This window comes from Anopheles ziemanni, chromosome 2 (assembly GCF_943734765.1).
Source record: "Anopheles ziemanni chromosome 2, idAnoZiCoDA_A2_x.2, whole genome shotgun sequence".
Lineage (NCBI taxonomy): Eukaryota > Metazoa > Arthropoda > Insecta > Diptera > Culicidae > Anopheles > Anopheles ziemanni.
Window position 1 is genome coordinate 34832494 of NC_080705.1, and position 22082 is coordinate 34854575.

Here is a 22082-nt window from a genome sequence, read left to right on the forward strand (position 1 = left end):
CCTTAAAGCTTATAAAATTCATTTTCTTATATTTTTAGCAATATTTTTGCAACTCGTTTTAGCTTGTTGGTGTTACACACAGTTAAGTTTGTTGTTTTGACTCTCAGCAAAACTCAATAAATAAGTATCCCGTACCAGAAGACAATTTTAACTTCATGTTAATCCAGGGGTTGTGGAAAAGAAGTAGTAAAACTAATTTCCGAGTATAAAACCGTCGCTTATTTTCCATGCAATATTTGTGATTTAAGACTTAAATGTTACAAAAGCGAAAATACGTTATTCTTTCAACAGCTGGCCGTTTAACAATACGGTTTAACAATAGACGTTTAAACGCATAGATTAATTTGAATAGATTAAATTTGATTTATTAAATTCACTAAGTACAATGCTAAATTTTATTGCAAATCACATGCACAAGTTCGCTCGGCACGCTCTCCTTGTATTGAAGGTTATTTGTAATTCGGAAATGTAGCCTAATTTCGTTCTAAAATTGCTCATATTCACCCCACCCCGCCGTCATATTGTATTATCACGCAAATAATTTTGTATGTGTACTTCTTATTCACTCGCTCCCACAGCCCGGGAAGATTCTTAATCGGCCGGATGATTCACACTTCCCAAAATTGCTCCCCCACGCTCCCACTCGCTCTGGACCAATGCGAACCCGCCCTTCTCTTCACCACAGGCATCTAGCTGGAATTGTAATAGTACCTACTTAAAATCTATTCTTGAAGGAGTCTTCAACTAGCTTCTATCTTTCGCACCGCCCGTTGGATCGTCTACCCCTAGTGGGAATAAATAGTAAACGGTATGTGTTGCAATGCTCGCGTAGAAATGGAAGGTTAAAAAATTAATAACATAACATTATACTTGCGGCAACATGCATGCACTTAAAACGGATGACTTATGCAGCGCACCTAATGCGATGTTCCTTTTTTGGTATTGTTTTACGTACTTTTCCCTCTGCAAATACACACGCACACATATGACGCTTTATCTATCTATCGGCAAAGTGAGTTTAATCGTAAAGTTTGCGATGTAACATTGTGTTGTTGTTGTTGTTGTTGTTGTTGCTTTTGTTAATGTCTCTTTTATCTTTTAAGGCAATATTTACTTATTTACTTCATAAAACCCTGACTTGGGACGAATCGATCACCAGCAGCATTCAACGTATACCTTAACCTTAGCTCGTACAAAAAAAAGATTGCAACGTAATAAAAAGCATATGGCTTGCATAAGGAAACGCGTGTTATTTTTTCCTAGATGAAAATTTCAACTTTGATTTAACAAGTTTAAATATTAAATGCTTACGTAATAAGTTTGACGGAATAAATGTACTCTAAATAGCTTATGAAGAAAAGCACCTTTGCTGCGTTGAAACAAACCCTCGATAGTGACCGCTTAGAAAGGGTATCAATACAAACAACGAAGCTAAATAGATAAAAAAAAGATCTTCAATGATCCTCATCCTTCCATCCCCGGGAGATCGGATTGAATTGTTCAACCTTATGTCTCAACCAACACGTGTGTGAAAAGGTTGTGCAGTTTAAACCCGACCTGTTTGTAGACCAGCGAGTTGAGTCCATCGGTATGGTAGCGCAGCTTGCCATTCTTTAGGAATACCACCCGGTCCTTGTTCGGTGTTTCCTTGCGGTGCGGCAGCATCGTGTACTGACTGTACGCCGGGCTGAAACGGCAAATTTCAATCTGCTTGTTCTGCAGCCGCGCGTACAGATCGTCGTCCTCACCGCCCCAGCCACTGAACATATTCGACATGCCGTTCACGTTCAGGAACACGCTGGACTCAATGGCCACCGCACCGCCGAACAGTCCACGGTAGGGTAGATTGTACCGGAACTCGTCGAGGCTCGAGCTCATGTGGCGCGGTTTACGCGAGCAGGCGTACATATTGCCGAGACTCATCGGCATAAGGTCGACGTCGTGCAGTACCAGGCACGGGTAGTCCATACCCATTGCGATTAGGGCACCGATGTTGAACAGTTTGGCCCGGTTGAACGGTTTAGGGTCGTACTGCTCGATGATAAATATGCGATAGTGGATCCGCTGCCGGCGCAAGTAGTTGTGCATGTAGATCAGAAACTGATTCAGCTGCCGCTCGCGCTGCCGGTAGGGTACGATGATGGCCGTGCTAAAACTCGGAAGGCAATCTTCCGGATAGTACTCGCCCCCGATCCGCACGTTATTGTTGATGATATCCTCCGTAAACGGTGGCCGGAAGAGGGCGAGATTTTCCTCAATCACCTCACTGTAATCACACCGGAGGCCATTACGCATTAGGGAGATGTTTTTGGTCGTCTTCCGTATCAGCTGATCGTAGATATTTTCGCCCTCGATGTACTCGTACAGGCTGGCAAACCGACCGGGCCACAGGAACCACACCATTAGCGCCAGGTACGCCGCATACGCGTACACGCTGCTAGACAGGCGGAAAGTTATCATAGTGCTAGTTTTCTTCCTTGCTTTAAAAGAAAAACTTTTTCCACCGCTCACCACCCTTTGATTAAAGGCCACTTTCACTGGACAGTCTAGTGGGGAAAGGAAATGGAGAAGAGAATTTGACCGGCAGAAGGGAACGGATTGCTATAAGGAACAATGGACACCCTGGACTGTTTTCCACACTCCAGAGTGCAACGACGACACAACCGGTGCCAATGGGAAAACAAAATATTGCAGGAAAAATAAACCAGGACCAGGAGCGTGTGGAAAGCGGGTGTAGTGCGCAGAGACAGAGCAGCAGTCGTCCACACTACATCGAACCGCTGCGGCAGAAGAAGGATACTAGATGCGTTGGTCTGGATTGCACGCGTTCGGCACGCGAGTGCAGGTGCACTTTTGCATATTTCAACGCAGCAGGCATCGGTTTTCTTTCGGCAGACGATAATTCACACTACATCCGCACAGCCGCGAGCGTCACCGGTTGTCCTGCTTGTGCCGAGTTGCAAGATTTTTTCTCACCGGAAGCGCGAAAGAGTCGACCGAACAAAACTTCACTGTCGCAATTTGGATGTGGTTGAGGATACGCTTTAGTTGGAGAACGGAAGGATAGGTGTTGTTATTGCTATTTGCGGTGTGGTTCTTGTTGTTATTCGTCCTTTTTCCTTGCTGTTTGGGACATACAATGGATGCCGACGTCAAAATAAACACGAGAATGCAGGTGCTTTTTTTGACGTCCACCAGGTTCAAGGTTTTTAGAAAAAGAATGTCACATCGGCTCTTTGTATCGACCTTGATTGTGCTGTAGTTTTAAATTATTGTAGTTTATTAACCGACAACGAAATTATCTAAAATAATATTCTTAATGACAATATGTTTAAGTTTATTACACTTTAAATAATCGCAATATTTTACATAAACATAACGAGTAACTTCCAGCCCTGGAGAGAAGAAGTAGTGCGGTTGCCGCAGCTAAACTTTTAGCTTATGTCGGCCTTTTTAAAAGAATTACCATATTGGCTCTGACTTAAGGGCACCACACAGTTTACGCATCTAGATCCGCGAAGAAATCCTTCGCATTGGTACGCTGCGACGATGGCAGATTGTGTTTGAGTGCCCGCTTGTCCGGCTTGCTGTTGTACTTGATATCGTCGAAGTCTTCAAAGTATTTGATGTTCCAAAATCGCACGTCGTTGTCATGCGAGCTGGTGGCGATCAACTCTCCGGATCCGCTAATGTCCAGCGTCTCGATGGCCATTGAGTGCTGGCCGACAATGCCGAGCACTCGCCCGGGAACGACATGCATCGCGCGAATGATACCATCCTCACCGGCCGTAACGGCAATCTGTTCCGTAACGGGCACCATCCGATTGGCACATGCCAGTGGACCAACGAAAGCGTCACAGTGGTACGCAAACTGACCCCAATTGTACGTGTAGAAGTTGCCTTTTGAGGTGCCGACCACTAGCTTAGTATCGCGCTTAAACGTAGCCATGCAGTTCATCTCTTCTTCATACGGTTCCGATTGGACGTACAGCTTCCTAAAATGAAGTAACATAAAATCACCAAATGTTCACATAGCAATTCCATCCACCATGGCTAACCTCTGCGCAATGTTGAGCGTTGTGAGATAACCGTCCCCGCTTGTCAACAGCAGGTACTTCTGTTGCTGTTGACTCGTTAGGATGGAAGAAATGAAATCTTCGACCGGTCTCACCAAAAATACGGCATCCTTTTGGCGCACATCCCACAGCTTTAGCGAGCCATCTTCATCACCGGTTGCAAACGTATGCTCCCCGGTAATGCACATTGAATAGACGGGTTCTTCATGAGCATCATCGACGAACCACTTCAGCTTGCCCGTTTCAATATCCGACAGCAGGATCGAACGTTCCCGGCCGGTTGAGATGAGGCCACTGCCATCGCGGGTAAATTCTACCCCACGAATCGCTTTCGTGTGCAGCTCGTGCGTAGCGGCTAGTGTGTTTTCCTCGTTCGTATACTTGTATATCAGTACATCACCTACCGACGTTCCGATGGCCAGTATATCTTCGAGCGGATGGAACGAAAGATCTACCACATAGTCGTCCGTCTTTATGTCCGGTGGTTTGGACCGTGGTTTCTTGATTTCGGCAATGATAGCTTTCACCACTTCATCCTCCTCCATCTCTTCATCGTAATCGTCTATTGCTCGACGGAGAGGTTGCTCTTCTGATGTACCAGCACCTTTCGTTTCATCTGTAGATCGTGTTTTTGGTCTACTCGACTCACCCGCCATCCCACCCGCACCACCTCTACCATCATCGTCGTCATCATCATCGTCGTCGTCATCGTCGTCTTCATCTTCGTCGTCCGAACTGGAAGGTGTGCTTTGTACGAATTGACTATCGCTGACGATATCGCTACTGTCGTTATCACTTTCGCTCATGTCGGGCGAGTAATGCGGAGCTTGCGGCTCGGAATCGGAGGTATAAGCGTCGTTTGCCATGTCGTACACGTTTCCTATGACCAACTGTATATCTCCGTCGAATAGCTCCACTATGTCGGGATCCGTTTCCACGTACGGCTCCGCCAGCAGGCCAAGATCTTCCTCTTCGCTATCGCTGATAGAGTCGCGGAACTGAGGCGAACGGAAATTCCTCCTAAAATCGAAGGAACCGTGTAGGAACAATTTGTAGAACACACATTTGCGCTTCAGAGGTCAACATTCTGCATGATTTAAGGTTATGTTTTGATTTGGGCAACGTTGACTTTTCCCATCACACTTACATGCCACTGCGAGCAGGGAAGAGTATCGATTCTAAATCAAGTGAACTTATACTCGGATAACAATAAAACTTTTACGCTTAAACACCTACGATGGGAAAACAACAACGCATTTTCTATTCTTCAAGCCGAAATGTGCGATTATCGTTCGCCTTTCTCGGGTGCTTTGTTGTGACAACTGAACTAACAATATATAACACTGGGTTGATTTCTTCGCCGCTGCGTTGCACGTTTTTGGAATTGTTCAACATGATTTGTCAAGAATGCAATCGTTACAAATCGATTGAAAAACCCCTGATCTTGTTCGCTGGTTTCGGTGGTTCGCGGAAAGTTGAATTTATAAAAGGTACAGTAAGGTTATACCGTCTTTCATATAATCTTGAAATAAATCAGCAAATTGGTCACATTCACATTTTTTTTCTTTATCTGCTCTCTTTTCCAGGTGGAAAGAACTTGGTAAGTAGATAAGTTTTAGCTTCAAAAGCGATGAAGTGAGATTAAACAGAGAATGCAATTTTGATTTCTATGCATGTAGTTTGGAAAGATGTACGAAATAGTTCACCTTCAGGCCGGACAATGTGGCAACCAGGATGAGGCCATGTTTTGGAAGGTGATTTCCAACTAGCACGGCATTGATCCATGCTCACTATCTATTGGAAATACGGACATGCAGTTGGAGGGAATTAAATATAACGAATCGTCGTCCGGAAAACAATTTCCGTGCGCCATACTGGTTCATCTCGAGCCGGGCACGAAGGATTCCATACGTGCTAGTCCATATGGGCAAGTATTCGGTCCGGAGAACTTTGCGTTCGGTTAGTCCGGTGCCGGTAACAACTTAGCTAAAGGATATGCCGAGCTGGTCGACTCCGTGTTGGATATCGTTTGCAAGGGGGCCGAAGGTTGCAATTGTTCGCAAGGTTTCCAGCTAATTCCGAATATCCGGACCTTACAATGAATACATTTTACACACGAAGGTTTCCGATACTGTCGGATACGGATAAAAAATACGAATATACGGATGAAACCTTCTGCATCGATATCGAGGTCCTCTACGATATCTGCGTTCAGAGTTCTGCAGCTGATCATACCAACGTACGTTGATTTGAACCATCTGGCCATTTCCGTGGCCAGCGGAATAGACTAAATGGAGTATACGGAGGCTGAAAGTACCATGAACGATCTTGTTTCCAGAAGAAGGGAAGTTCGAGGAGGACAAAGAAGCGGCAGAGGATATAGATATTTGTAACTATTGTGTCTATTCTTAACTTAACCATTTTTCATTCATTTATCTGTTCGTAATTTTATCGATAAAATCAATAAATTACGTATCTGTAAAAAGGTAATATTCAATTGCTAGTTTGTTTTATTCTCTAACGAAAGTGTTACGGAGTTTTGTTCAATTTCATCCAGTAAACTAATTTAAATAAAGCATCAATTTACATTTAATCCGTGCAGAATATAAAAAAGCGTTATACACAGTTGCAGAAACAATTTATTGTTTTATTAAAACATATTCATAGTTCAAGTTTTATAGCTTATATTTTATGTTGGAAACTGTTAATACACATAATGTTACACATACATCCCTGGATAAACAAAAAATGGATTGTTTCGTAGTATTCATTTTTAATATCACTTCAACAAATGGCTAATACGCCATAGTTCATATTATAAGGCCATACCTGGTCTCTTTAGGCTATATACCATCCATCGTTTCGTTCACTCCGTATCCATCGATTCAGTGAAATCTATCATAGGAAGATCTATTTCTTTTTCAAAAACCTTTAATTGGTTGTAATACCACAAGCTGGGTTTGTAAATTTTGCCATCACCAAATTGTTCTGATTTAAGCACTTTTTGGCGTTCATGCCAGTACAACTGTTTTATACATTCTACTTTCTCCAGCACCATTTCTTCTGTCGCATCTACATCAAACTTTTCATAAACTCCAATCATGGCATTCCATGCGTCCCGGTGTTCTTCGGCTGTATAGAATTCTTCTGGAACCCACAAGCACTCCCAGCGTTTCATCTCTTCAAGAAACACCGAAAGAAACTCGACTGTTTCATCAACCATTGTGTCGCTATGGTGTACTTGCACAAACGATTCTTATTCACGATGTGATTTATAGTTCAAGATTCAACACGTGTTCACATGTAACAAGGGGTCATGTATGAGAAACGATTCCTAAACACCTGTTCTATGGAATCAAGTGGTAACAGTTTCGTCTTGATTTGTTCACCTGCTAACAGCTTATGGTCAAATCGCAAGAAATCACACGCTTTTGTAGTCAAAGAATATTGACGATATTTGCTTGCCCGTTAAACCCAAGATTACAGAGATTGCTTCAAGAGGTTGGATCATCACAGCTTCTTGTGTTTATCTTGATATTCGAAAATGAATCAAAACCCGCTGTCCGATGTATTTTATGTTATACATACAAATACAATATTCCTATAAATGGCAATAAATTTGTAAACCTAAAAAACATTTATCAACCTTCATTCGATCGAACGGCTGTGGCTGAACAATTTTCAAAAAAGTTTGAGCATAACAATTTTCAAACAAGTTTGAAATTTTGACACTTTATCGGGATTGACAGTAAGGTGGGTTGTCAAAACAAAAACGGAAACCACCTCTACGAGAGGTCTCTTTGTTGTCGATGTGTCAGATATTCCTAATATATTTACGTGCAGGTTTCGAGAAACAGAAAACATTTTACAGTGAAAAATTGGTGTGTAAAACAAAGATCGTGTGAAGTCCGTGCAAGCGCTGTGCATGTGGGAAGTGGCGTGGATGTGGTTATCTGTGTTAAATGTGCCGAATTTGCGCTATATTTCCTAAATGCCCAACCGTAGGCTGCCATCGTATGTTGCGATAAGTGAAACATCATTTTAGTTTTTCTTGTGTGCAGTTTGGCCTCGTCAAGGCAGTGTGGAAAATTGTGTGTTCCTCACGGTTCCGGGCAAAAGGGGTTGGTGGTGATTCATAGTGTCCGGCAGAGCGACGTGGGTATCTTCCACGCACGAGATCCGATATTCACCCGTCAAACCGATCGACCGAATTTCAGCATCGTGTAAAACCACAAGCAATGACAATGGGAGATGATGCGCCAGTCGTAACATCCCTGGTGCTTCCGATTCTGATACGGCCAATACTGTCGCAGGTAAGCGCTGGGCTGCGGGAGTGCGGAAGGGGGAAAAAAACGGGACGGTACACTGAAATGTCAACACGATCGTAACACATTTCCCACCAGGTTACTTCCTCCAGGGTGCCGTGGTCTCGCGCATTGGAAGCGGACGCGCTGCGCGATTGGCCACGGTACTGATCAAGCAGAAAAGGGGAAACCACGACGCAGGGAAAGCCGTCTTTCTTGTTTTAGAGCCTCTAACGCCAAAGTCGTCGCCTCGGCGTCCGCGATCGCCATCGATCGCGCTCGATGTACATTTTGCATAAACCACTTTTTTCCTTCCTGCTTTCCTTCCGAAGCGCGCGACCGACTGCAGGTCGGAACAGGTTTCCTATTGCGGCTCGGAAGCTTGGCATGGAGCCCCATTACCAGGATGTGGTAGTGTTTACGATTCACTTTTCATCGCTAATCGATTGGCGAAGCAGGAGGAAGCTTGAGGTGCGCTGTGTTGATGAAAGCTTGTCCCAACACTCGGCGAGATAAAATGCACTGTTGCATGGGGGGCATTTGAAATCCAGTACGTTTTATCGATTTCCGTCCGTACGAACGAATCATTTCGACCGGACCGCTACCGGTTGGTTTGCGACACTAATGGACCCCTATTTGTAGATAGTTTATGGGCTGTTAAATGGCTGGATGTGGATGGAACGATCGCGGATTCATCCGCCTGTAACCGTTCGTTTGATGGCCACAAGCGGTCACAACCGTTGCATAATGGTTTCTCTGTTTGATTGTTGGATTTTACCTTTTTCAGCTGGAACGGCGCGATGTTGTCGCTTCGCAGACGTTGCGGGCCGCCCTGACCAAAGCAGAACAGAGCCATCCGGGTTTGACGTACGATCTGGTCATGGGCATCATCAAGAAGGGCGACATCAATGTCAACATGAACGAGAGCATCCTCAGACTGCAGGGTGCGGCCACAGATACGGATTGTAAGGCAATGTGTAGTGGAAAAGTAAAAAAGCAAACTATACTGAGTATAATTCCCTCAATGTCCCGTCCCCCCAACAGTAATCGAATATCGACTGAACCGGACGGAAGATGCATTCCAGGAGCTGAACAAAAAGTCCGCGGCTCTCAAACGAATCCTGAGCCGAATTCCGGACGAGATAGCGGATCGGAAAACATTCCTGGAAACAATAAAGTGAGTAATAAGTGAAAGGAAGCGTCACCTCTCGGTATCGAGGGGTGTCCGAGCTGCCGATTAATTAAACCGCAAACACTGCGCGCTGCTAATTGTGTTGCGTGTTTTCATTATGAAGGTGGTTTGTTGACTTATAAAATATTTATCAGCGGCGCACGATCATATTGCGAAAGCATTTCGAATCAAACAAACACAAATATTTTTAAAATGCCCTTTTTGGACGATCAAAGAGCAGTAAAGTATGCAAAAATTATTGTTTTACAATGCCAATTAATCAAACGTGGCTCATGAAATGTAAAATTTCTCTGCAAATTTTCTTAAATATGAACAAAAGTTGAATCTAAAACTAGAATAACTGCTCGAAAGGGACGGTAACAATTGTGAATATATAAACGTAATGTCGATTTCGGTTTTTGCTGTTAAACCATACAGATATGTAATTTGAAAATTACCGGAAATGAAATGTGTGCGACATATTATTTTCTATTTTTTTTATATAGAGGGCGTGAAGAATTTTTGCCGCAAAATTATTAAGTTTTTTCCTATCTTTGTGTCACAATATTCATATTAAACGTGATAGCACTGGAAAGTTTATTGTATTAAGTATCGGAAAAACATACCCAGGTTTTACTAAATGCAACGATATTGAGCTAAGCGCTAAGTGCTAAGCGAGCACTCGGCTAGTAGTTTGCAGGATTTTTCAATTGAAGCTTAAGCAAATTGAGTGTATCCTTGTAGCCTGATTAGGTCACTGTTAAATCCATCAGGGCATTGTTAAACCTCTTTGCAAAATCTATAAATTCTGATAGGGCATTTTGAATGTTATAAGCAAATTATAAGAACTATACAGAATCCAGTTTACTTTGATTTTCATAGATGCAGATTACGTATCAAAAAACGAAACAAACTGTCCTCCTGTCCAACCATTTTTCTAATGATGTTTAAAGATACCCAACCATAGTTTTCAATTCGGTATCAATATTAAATTCAATTCAAAGTTTACAATGCCCTGATGGTTGTAACTGTACCGATAATGTGGATAAAGACCTGTTTTTTTTAAGTTCAAGGGTGTCGAATTGCTTTTCAACTCTTCATAAAAAATACCGAACTGCAAAACACTCCATCCGCTTGCTCTCTTAGTTCAACATCGTCGCATCTAGAAATGCTTTTTTTTCTGATACCTTACACAATTAACTGGTTAGTTATTTATCCTAACTTTGGTAAGCAAAAAAGAGAAACAATCTGCTTCAAATTTAATGTAAAATCTGTCATCCGGCGCCCTATATTTGATTGAGATGAGTGAAAATTTAAACTTAAGATGGATATCCAAAAAGTTCATTCACATGCCCAAGATGAATTATGTTTTCTATTTCATAAATCTCTTTCCCGGCGATTAGTATCTCGTATTCAGTAACAATTCAACAAACGTTTCCCAAACAGATGGCATAAAACATCTACACTAGGTAGTCATTCTTGATCAAAATGTTATGATATAAATCCTGGCAGTTGGGAGCGAATGGAACTTGATAACATACACCCTTTTTCCGTCAATTTTTTTTCTTACAAACAGAGAAATAGCTAGTGCCATTAAAAAGCTGCTCGATGCGGTCAATGAGGTGGTCGGCTTCATACCCGGATCGTCCGGGAAGCAGGCGGTTGAGCAGCGAAAGAAGGAGTTTGTGAAGTATTCCAAAAAGTTCAGTACCACCTTGAAGGAATACTTCAAGGAAGGCGAGTAAGTATATCACAACCGAGTTGAAAAATTGTGCATCTTAATGTGTACCATATTGTTTGAAAACAACTATTTTCCTCTCTTTTCTTCCCATCTGCATCGCGAGTAGGGCTAATGCCGTTTTCGTAAGTGCCCTGTACCTGATCCACCAAACGAACCAGATCATGATCACGGTAAAGAACAAATGCGAATAGGAGCCGGATAGGCGTTCCCGGTTGCCAGTTGTTGAAGGTGACGCTGAAAACTGTATGAGTATTTAAGCGTAGTTTTTTTTGTTATTTTGTTTTCCTATTTTTCTTCTTTAATTTTCGCATAAAAAACTCTATTTTTCTGTTCTACCCTTTTAAACTTGGTTGGTTACAGACTTGCTTAAACTTGCTTGGTTACAGAGAGTAGGAAGAGCACACGCGCATGAATGTGCCCGAGACGCGTGTTTCTGTTCGGAGGGTTTCGCTATAAAGGGATATGAATATTTACATTGCAATAGATTCCAAGACATTCGACAGATGCGAAAAGTTAAATGGAGCAATTTCAAGAGAGACTTTAGAAAAACGATAGAATTATTGATACTATTACGATTACTATTATATAATTATTATTACTTCTCTAAAGAGAGATCGCAAAAGAAAACGTGATGGAATACAGCATGGAAGGAGTGAGAAAGAAATCATGTATTAGTATCGAGCATAGAGAAATAGAAACGGAAAACGTCTATATATATATATATACATTCAATGTTGGCATCTGATAGAGAAAGTCACACGTGTAAAACTATAAAGTTATTATTTCTTTCTACCTTGCAACCTAACTGAACAAGATACGACGAACAAAACTGAATAAAAAAAGAACAACACTGTAGTTTTACATTCACTCTTGAGCCTCTTGATGATTGCTTGTCCCGGATGACGGCCGTAATTATTGTGTCGACGTTCTAGTAATTAAATTTTATTGCACTCGATATTGTTCTACTCTCGGGCGGAAGAAGTTGATGAAGTGTGCTTCGCGTGAAACGAATCGAATGATTTCCTTCGACGAATCGGGTTGGCAGTTTTTTAATGAATCTTCAGCCCTTCGATGTGACCAATTTGGGAAAGCTATCCAATGAGTCGCTCTCGCCAACTGAGCGCTGGTTGAGGTCTAATGGTCATTAATTATGGGGTTTCAAGAAATGGTTTTCCTTTTTCCCTCTTTTTTTCGGTCACTCACTACGATCGGTTGGAGACTATATGGAAGATTTTACTAAATCGGAAAAGCTCACCGTTAGTACATAGATTAATAGGAAAAAGGTACATTTCTTCGCATGATAACGCCTTAGGGGAATTAATCTTCGTGGGGGAAGCGAAGTGTAAATTACGTTCTAATTTCTTTCCAGCAGTTTCCCGAACAGCTCCCACGCAGCGCCAATCGTTATCGGTGTTTTCCAATATTTCTCCAGAAAAGAATAAACACTGACATCCCCCACGTACGTGAAAATTCCTGCAGAAAATCGTTCCAAAGAATCCCACACTACTCCCTGCAGTTTCCGTTCACTGATTCTACCTCCGTTTTGGGATGGTAGCAGTTGGCAACGGTTGTCGGGACTTTGCTTTATATTATTTTGCAAAAATCCAATCATTCCTACCGTTCAACTAGCAGACGCGCCCTCGCCATGAAATTGTATTAATGAACTTTTTGTCGTTCGTTGAGTTCAAGTAAACTAAAGTAAGGTCTAGCGTGGGATGCCGTGCGATGGGAGTTTGGTGCACCGATGCTTGACGAGAAGAGCTCAAGTGCAAGTAAATCGCTGATTGGATATCGCAGCAGGAATCGCGCACGAGCACGCGAATCGAACAGTATCCAAGCGCAGTGGGCGCACATGAACGATGGATCGAATGGGGAGGCGGTATTTTTCAGCAATGAAATGTTTTATGCTGCTTATCCCTTTGTCGAATGTTTGTGAAAACGTTGAAATAGGAAGACAATCAAATTACAATGAATTCCGAAACAACCACAACAAATACCATTTAATTTTCTGTTTGATTCAGTTTTTCATATGTCCCAGAGTTTCGTAAATTCTTTTTAACCCTCATCAGCATGGTTAATTCGCATACGAGGAGAGACCCAAAAGTAACGGGAATTGGGTAGCAGAGAGGGGAGGCGGAATATGGGTTCGGGTTTAATTTTTGATTTTTGAACCCTAGCCTTTCCTTGATCAGTATTGAAAGTTTTGTCGCTGTGAGTGCATCCGCTCGACCACGAGAATTTTTTCAGTGTAACGATTTTTTCCGAATCGGAGAAAAAGTTACATGAGCGAGTGCCATTGAAGACCAACCTCGTCCTGGGCGCCAACAATCTTGTTCAGAGTTTGTTCTTCCAGGATGGACGGTGAACTGCAACTTGTACCCGGGAGATTTGAAGATGTTAAGGAAAAATTTCCGGACGAAAACGACGGATCTGTGGCGCATAGGGGACTGGTTCTTCCACCACGACAGCGCACCTGCCCACAAAGTGCTGTCCGTAAGGCAGTTTTTGATAAAAAAAACGGCATGACACCAATTGTTTACTCACTTATGAATATGATTTAACGCAGAAGAGCAGGGGTCGGCATACATGTCCTAAACAAGGGTCAAATTATTAAAAGGAATCCGAAAGCGCGGGCCAGATAAACGATCATTTAATATTTTAAAAGTATTACCTTTTTGAATGGAGTATCATCTTTCTTAATAGTAAAATTACATAAAAATAATCAATAAATAAAATATTAGAAATTTTATCGATAAACTTTTTTAAACATTTTCATACTTCTTTTCGTTGATTGATTTATAAAATTTAGTCTTAAAAGTCATAACAGTCGAACATGAGATGGAGGATTTAAATATTGCAAAAAAATGGTGCACAAAATAGAGGCGGTATCTGGTTTTATTGTCAATCTCTTTGCATGTATCTAGTCGAAAGATTCATAAGATACAACTCAACTTCCAGCTTCGCCTCGGACAGGGTTCAAGGGTTCAATATCACGTCCCACAAATAGTCCGTAAATACAATTTCCGCTGAATCAATCTTTAGAAAATCGGTTCTCGCGCTCTTTTGAAATCAAACATCGCACAAACCCCATCCCCATCAGAGTTGTCCTACCATGTTGACCTTTTATCGGCATCGCGGAGGTGTATGAAAATGGAAAACTTGTTTGAATTTTCCTTTTTTCCATTACCGCTCTTTGCAAACCGAACTGTTTGGGTGAGGGATTAAAATCGCTTCCAACAACAACCACGGTTTCCACGAGGAGTATGTTCTTCAATTTGTTTTTTTTTTCCCTGTTCTATTGTTCTTATTGTTGACCCACAGTGCCGAGATTCGATTATGCCATTCGTCTCCGATTGCCGATATCTTTTCCGAACGAACTGAGAATTGGCTATTGGTGCGCACCGACCCCGGGATTGATCCCTCTCGAAACCGATTTGTTATGATTACGATGGGTTCCACGAACAAACAAATGTGCGAACAAACATCCGGCCCCATCCGATGTGTGTCTATCGCAGACAGGACTCCTGAGGGCCGTCTCCGTTCGGTATGCAGATGTTGACTGAATGGCGGGTTTTTTTCCGGTTCTTTTCTCCTCGAAATATTTCTGTAAACAATCTAACAGAATCGGTTTGTTCATGCTAACGCTTGCATTTCATTTTCCACAAATGCTGATACTGTTTCGACATCTTCACTGTCAACTCTCCAAGATTGTTGTTTCCCTGCGCCCCAACGGATTCTTCTCAGTATCGCATGTCGTGAGGGAGTTTTTCCATGCTTCGTGTGGATCCTTTGAAAGCTGGTAAAACTATATTCGACCTCTTAATTTACCAACTCATGGCCGCATCGTGCTGAGGAACTTTCATGGATCAAACAGGTCCCGTTGAACACGTGGTTAGTTGATAATTTTACTTCAGGACTAAATACGGACTTTCCAAGCTTGCGCAAAGTTTAACCGACCTTTGGCAGAAACGTGCGCACCACGTTTTTTTTAAGGCAACAATTTTCCATCGACCCTCCCCTTGGTTACTTTATTTAATTGTTTGTTTTCATTATATTCCAGAAGTTAAAAAGTGTAAAAACGACTACGTGTGACAAGTTTACGCGTGGTCGTCGGAGAAGTGGTTTTCCACGTAACAGGACCGCGGTGACCGCCGGCAGTGTCTGTTTCGGAAGTTCCTTACGGTGATGTAACCCATCCCTCCCGTGTGGGGTTGATGCCATGCGGTGAAGCCAACGGAACTCCTTCAGCGCCCCGTCGTGCGAGTTGGGATAGACCTCGCTCGAGATGTTTACATTTACAGGATTACTTTGGAGAAACGTGTCCCACGTTGCCGGGAAATGTCTGGGGAGGGATTGTTATCTTGGGCGTTACTCCGCAAGATACGGTCCGTGTTGCAACAGGGAGGGGTGTTGCACTGGGTTCCGTCTCGCCCGTCGGTCGGTCGTTCCTGAAGCTCTGCTGTTGTCACTGCCATGTGCCATGGCAGCATGGTTTTTCCCGGTTGCGGTCTAAAAGTTGCCGTCGCTCAGGTTGTTTTCATTTTCTTTTGGCTCGGCCCGCACGTGCAAATGTGTGTGCGTGATGGAGCCTACTGGCGGCAACCACCCGCCAGGATCCCAGCAACACCCGCCACCCACTCTGGCTGTGTACAATGACAGTGGGTAAGTTTCCCAGCCAACTTTACGCCCATGTATACAATCTTCGGCTCGGGTTTCGTATCGCTCGAGTCGTAGGAACCGGTTGGCAAGGGGGCAGACGCGGTTGGGGTATGGCGATCAGAAACATGAACTTGCCCGATCGCACGTTGCCGGCCCACGTGCTTCATTCGAACACAGGCCGGCGTTGGGGCGGTATTGGTGCGGACCGTGTTCGGTGTGTTGGGCGTTATGTTTTGTATACGCATCGGGTTATGTACATCGTACATCGGATGCTGGCCATACGGCTTGCGGGTTGGTGCCGTTACTGTCCTCTGCCATCGTAGGATACGAGGCTCAAAACGGTAGCAATCCCATTGTGCCTGTATTTGCATTTGCTAATAGTAGTAGAATAAAGTTGATCTCCAGACCAAGTATCGAAGGTACTGGAATTTTAAACCGCAGTCCGACGACTGAATAAAACATTACGGATTGTCCAAATTATGCAAACATTACGATGCACAAATGAGCGGATGAAGAAAGAAAGTAATGAGTGTTGGTAAAGAATTTCGGAATAGCTAAAGCTCTGAGCTTCTTACCCCACTCTTTCGGTTTTCACATTTGAAATGTTTTTTTACGTAACCAACAGTTTGAGTAAAACATATTTTTATTATTTTAATGAGTGTACTTTCATACACGAAGGCGCTTAAAATCAAAAAAAGGTATTTTTAATAACAATGTCAGTCGTAAATATCGTAGTAATTTTTTTAGTAAGTTATTTATTTTGAATTTATCAGTTCTTGTTACTTTTTATAAGTAACGATGAGACAGGCACAGCATTAACCTAAACCGGAAGAAATTATTAAAGGATAGTTTCCAAAATGTCCTAATGTTAATTGTTGTCTCCGTGGCGGTAGAATACTTTTCAGTGAATATGATATTTAACTGCAATATAAAGATTGTAAAAACAAATCCTTCTGTAAAATTGGTTTATGGAATTATTTTTTAAAATATTTCATATTTTCTCATTAAAACATATTGTTTAACCGATCAAGAACTCTCTAGGGCGATACGTAAATAGGCCACCGGATTATTCCTATTGCGTCCTGTATGGCGCTCTCTCGCTCAAACCTTTGGTTAGGCTTCCGGCTGGCTGGCTGGCTGGCGGATGCCCGCGCGCCTCTAGTGTTGCTTGGTTTTCCATAAGCTGTCGCACTCTCTCGCACACAATCCTTGGTTCCGTGTACATTATCCTCCGGCCGGAAACGCTCGAACCGTTCGGGATCCCGTACCCGAACGGTCGTCATTCAATTTCAACCGACCATCGCTGACGGTTGCGTGTAGAATTTCTCCAGCACTCCAGCAGTTGACTTGTTTGCCGTATCCGGTTGCTTCACTAGGCCGTCAGTTGCGCATCGCACGTCGTCCGAAGCGGAAGCAGAAACACACGGCAAGGTTAAGGCTTGTTTGAGAACAGTGTTCTAGGGGTGATTTTGAGATTTAATAATATAAAGATAATTTTCAAGTGAACGTTAATCCGGGGGATAAACCCGTTTGAAAAATGCTGTTTCAATTTATACACGGAAAGTGCAATAACGATACACGCCCTTCGGCGAACCGGGCTCAGCAAGTGTTGTGTGCGCTGGCAACCGAGGCAAATAGTTTAATACGAAAGTGCATTTGAAGTGCGTCGTAGTAGCAGAGCTCCCCTCAACCATCGTAGATGCAAGTGATTGTGTTTGTGCGGTGCATTTCACCTTGAGCGCATCGTTATATGCATATGCGTGCGGTGCAGTTCTAATGAATCGCTTTACGCCGACGGCATCTCGTGCAGCTACTAACACACAATAAGAAAAAAAAAACAAAGTGGGATTATCAAATCCACTACGTCCACCACGAGATAGTCGTGGAAGCGAGCGAAAAGATCGGTTAGATCAAATCACTCAACGGGGTCAACGAGAAGTGCGAGGTGACAGTGGAGGTGGTGTGGAATCACGTTGCACACTGTGTGTGTCTGTATGTCCACGGAGGAGTGTACACTAGCAGTTCCACAGTTAGTCGTTCCGACGACGACGGTTACGTTCGAACGCGCTCACAATCGATCATCCGACGGCAACGGTGAAACCTTATCAAGTCTCGACGGCAAACAAAACGTGCACCAGTGCGTGGACGCAGCGACCGTCCTCCTCCCCCTTGGTCGGCCAGTTTTCCTTTCCCTTGGGAAAATAGATAGGGCGCAATAGACTGCCGTCGCTTGTGCTTAGTGAAAAGTAGTGAACACAAACGGTTCTAACGTCATCGGCCAGCGGAGTAAGGGTAGCAGGACGCAAACAGCTATAACACAAAGGCGACGGTCGGAGAATATCCGACGACGCCATTAACATCGATACGTCCCCGGTGGTGCCTACTACACAAACACAAACCCTCTCCGGTGAAGTGGAAGCAAATGCAGGTAAGTGCACATGTCTGGCCTAGTGTTTTCAGTGGTGGAGGAGCCGCCACTAGGCACGTTTTCTACAACCATTCCGTGCGTATTTGCACGAGCGTTCGATCGGTTGTGTAACGAACGACTGTTACTAATGGATGGATTGTTCCGAAGAAAACGAGTCACTTTTAGTGGTTAACAAATGATTTTAATCATGCAAATAAATCTACAACTATTCGTAATTACATCCTATTCTTTCATAGATTTCAAGTAACGTTATAAAGCATTCAGCCTTTAAATGTTGCTTGGATTTCAAAAATTAAACGGTAAAGTTGATGTATGTCAATAAACCAATTAACCATTAAGAGCTAGTTTGAAATCTTTTCAGGAACAAACGTTTTTACGTTCATAACCTAAAGCTGAATTTGAGAAAAAGGTTTTTTAACGATCTTGTACATTTACTAAATTATTTTGCTTATTTCTGTTGGGAGGAAACAGACTGCACAGGAAAAAGATAAACTAAAAATAAAAAGAGGTTCTTAGCGGTAGACAAAACAAAATAAAATTTTAAACTAACGTTTTGAAACAAACAATGATGTTGTTACTTTTCTGAAATCATCTGTCCCTTCGTGGGGATGAAACTGCTAACGGTCGTTTTCTTCTTTGAAATTAAAAAGAAATAATGTTGCAGTTTTCCAACCTGTCTAAAATTGGCTGTTTTTGCCAACAGTTTTCTATTTTAACATCGACACACTTCAAAGGATATATCTGCATGTTACGATTCATTTATATCATCCTACGACCAACAGGAATGTTTTCAACAGAAGTTAAAAAGTAAAAAATAAGTCATTTTTTTACATTCCACCACCGACTGTGTAGGCGGAAAAGTTGCCGCTGGCTTTACGCAACAATAATTCCCTTTAGATTTCCTACGAGGTCCTTTTATAGCCCTTCCTTGCTCTCCTGAAGGGGAAGGAAAACGAAAAAATGCAAATGGAATCGCTTGACTGAACGACCGACATCCTGGACGGAAAATGGAAGCCACAGCTAAAGTTGTTAGCAGGATTCCGCTAATTTCATTTGAGGTTATGGTGCTGGACAATTTTATAAATTCAAACAAACGATTGTTGCTTTTGCGCTCTTAACCTTTTTCATTGCGTCACCTTGCCGGTGCTGGGCGTAATCAACTGGTTGACTTCGAAGTTGTTTCCGTTCGTGCTGCAGGCAATAATTGTGCAAGGAAATGAAAAAAATAGTATGGTATTTTTAAAAACATGATCCTTTACAGATCAACGATGAGAAAGAAGCTGAAAATTGACGGATACAATACAATGACAATGTAGAAAAGTCCAACTGTTTAAAAACCCAGTCCAATGGACACAGACAGACAGGCTGTCATGTCCCTTTCTTACACAAATTGTTGCAAGCCGAAATTCACACGGTCATGCATAGATGCAAAAGATATTCAAAGAAAATCAAACCCGACATTACGAAAACTGTGTAGAACAATGCCGGCCACAGGATATGGCAAGACAGTTGCTCAGCATCTTCCACATGGCGGCACCCCCGAATGCCCACTTGTTCCCCGCCTGCCTTCCATCGTTCGGCGATCGGTGTCATTCGGAATGGGTGCTTCGGCCACCATTAGCATCGATAGGGCGACCGACGACCGGCGACTGTAGCAAAAACGTGACACACATCCGCCCTCCTTCCTTCGGCATCATCGCCCAAACTGGGCTGGACGGTTACGCATAAATGTGGTTTGGCCTGTGGGCAGAAGCGGACACCGATATCGATTCATCCCACTGGAAGGAATGGAAGGGCAGAGGTGGGAGAAAAGAAGAAGGGAAATACAGTCTCCTTTCTCCGAACGATACGAGACGCGGTCTGCGGTTGGTAGATAATTTATTTCTCGCGCAAATGGCAAAAATTAGGAACTGGTCTCTTGCTGACAATTTATTGATCCTATTGGTGATTTATTGGTCAAAGTTTGTTAATTTGTCCTTTAACCAAAGGTTGATGTTCTCTATTAAATGCGTAAAATTGATCATTTATGGTGTGGTGGTGGTGGCTGGGGGTGAAGAAGAGGTGCGTTAGGAAGGTAATGGTTTCCACCTCCCATGTGATTAGAAAAACAATTACTGAGTACATCATGCTGTCGTGAAAAGTATTTACCAACCAATACATTTTCATTACCCATCAACGTGACGTCAATCATCCTGACGTGTTTATATTCAGTTGCATAAGAAAGAGCTTTTCTCTGGGAAACGAAGTATTATTTATAGCTTGCATGTATGAAACCAATTTTGCAGTACAAAAAAGGAGGGAAAAATTAGATCCAAGGATAGGGTTCTTGAAGAACATTAATTACATCTGTAGCTGTTTTATGTTTATTTTGGAGTACATTGTGAAAACTTATCTTCGTCAATTAGCATACACGAGCCCATTACATACACCAGGAGGGTTTTTTTGTGCGTCCCCAGTCCGTTTCCTGATGAAATTAATACGGCGTTGTGGGAAAGTGCTTTAATATTTTAACTTTAAACTTTTTGCTATGTTGTGGATATCTCACTCTCTCAGAACAACACGAGCAAAGTCGATCTAAACGTGAAACTTTATATGCTTCATAATACTTTTTTCTCGAACCCTTGAGTTACCAACTGAGTGCTAATATAAGCTGGTTGAATTGTCCAGAATTTATTTCAACGAGCTACAGGTTTGATGCAAAATTGCAAACAGTTTTTGTTACAGTTTGCTGTATTCTATGTGCGAATGTAGGATCAAATAAGTGCAATATTTACTAGAAAATCATACTTGACTGTTTGAGGATTAGACATGCAAATGTCAGAAAAGCAATGATTGCATGGGAATGTGGAAGGAGGTTATCTTTGTGACCTACAGTATGACTCAATAGTACTGAAACAGAAACAATTGAGAGAAACAAAAACGTTTACTATTTTTTCATAGATGCATACGGTCCCGTTAAACCGAATGATGTTTGATAGGGAACTGTTTCAGAATACATCGTATTGTCATGGAAAAATGAGATTTGTTGGAAAAAACGAAATTCCATAGCATTTTCCATGTGTCGTTTCAGGACCGTTTTGTCCCAGAACCTACCTTCATCATAGCAACCAGGACAAGGTGATTACATACATGCATATGCTCTTAGTAAACGGAAGCTGTAAAAATTGTTCTACCGTTACACAGCCAGTCTAATTGCATCGAAACGTGCCCGTTGCCTAGGTTCAACTCATATTTAGCGACAAAAGGGAAATAAAGCACCGCTCACAAACAACAGCTTCCAGTGGTGACAGGGTGACATTTGAAAGTTTTCTCTTTGTGGTAGAAAGCAAGCGAAACTGAAGGAAAAAATTAAACGCCACGGACAGTATTGCCACAATAAAAGAAGTATTTTAATTCTTCTCCTGGTTCTAAAAGAGCTCTGAGCATATTTTCAACTTTGGCATGAATGCCCCCACGCCTGCTTGTTTTTCCTTGGCTAAAATTTTTCATTGCAGGTGCTGACAGCAAGTTTCCTATCGTAACACGAGGCTCACGAGAGGGCAGAAAAAGTGTTGCCCGACATCATCTGTTGCTATTTTCCGTCCACCAACGTGATCAAGTGGGATGAAAGCGTGCACCGGGATAAAATGAAAGGGTCACCTGTTTGCCTGTCCCTCCGAGAGGGCAGGAACTTTCCACGAGTACTGAAGCCAATCAAATTGTC

General features: G+C 42.6%; 3 protein-coding genes and 1 pseudogene across 4 annotated transcripts; 2 read left to right on the forward strand and 2 right to left on the reverse strand.

The window, feature by feature from the left end:
• Positions 1-1062: 1062 nt before the first annotated feature.
• LOC131285226 (beta-1,4-galactosyltransferase 2) lies at positions 1063-2884 on the reverse strand. Its single transcript, XM_058314084.1, has one exon. It carries the CDS (start codon positions 2458-2460, stop codon positions 1507-1509), a length of 954 nt encoding a protein of 317 aa, XP_058170067.1. The 5' UTR covers positions 2461-2884; the 3' UTR covers positions 1063-1506.
• Positions 2885-3320: 436 nt separating this feature from the next.
• Positions 3321-5386, reverse strand: LOC131285396 (WD repeat-containing protein 55 homolog). Its single transcript, XM_058314255.1, has 4 exons — positions 5224-5386; positions 4747-5096; positions 4059-4680; positions 3321-3995 (listed from the first exon to the last, which is right to left on the reverse strand). Coding segments are annotated over exons 1-4 (1470 nt in total). The 5' UTR covers positions 5226-5386; the 3' UTR covers positions 3321-3499.
• A 378-nt stretch (positions 5387-5764) lies between these two features.
• LOC131293486 (tubulin beta-1 chain-like) lies at positions 5765-6367 on the forward strand (annotated as a pseudogene).
• A 1546-nt stretch (positions 6368-7913) lies between these two features.
• Positions 7914-12145, forward strand: LOC131286793 (programmed cell death protein 10). Of its 2 annotated transcripts, none has more exons than XM_058315796.1 (5): positions 7914-8389; positions 9168-9345; positions 9425-9557; positions 11128-11292; positions 11396-12145. In XM_058315796.1, exons 1-5 carry the CDS (start codon positions 8315-8317, stop codon positions 11481-11483), a joined length of 639 nt encoding a protein of 212 aa, XP_058171779.1. In that variant the 5' UTR covers positions 7914-8314; the 3' UTR covers positions 11484-12145. The 2 variants fall into 2 exon arrangements, with proteins under 2 accessions (XP_058171779.1, XP_058171787.1); XM_058315804.1 differs by having other exon boundaries at positions 11399-12145.
• The last annotated feature ends 9937 nt before the right edge of the window (positions 12146-22082 follow it).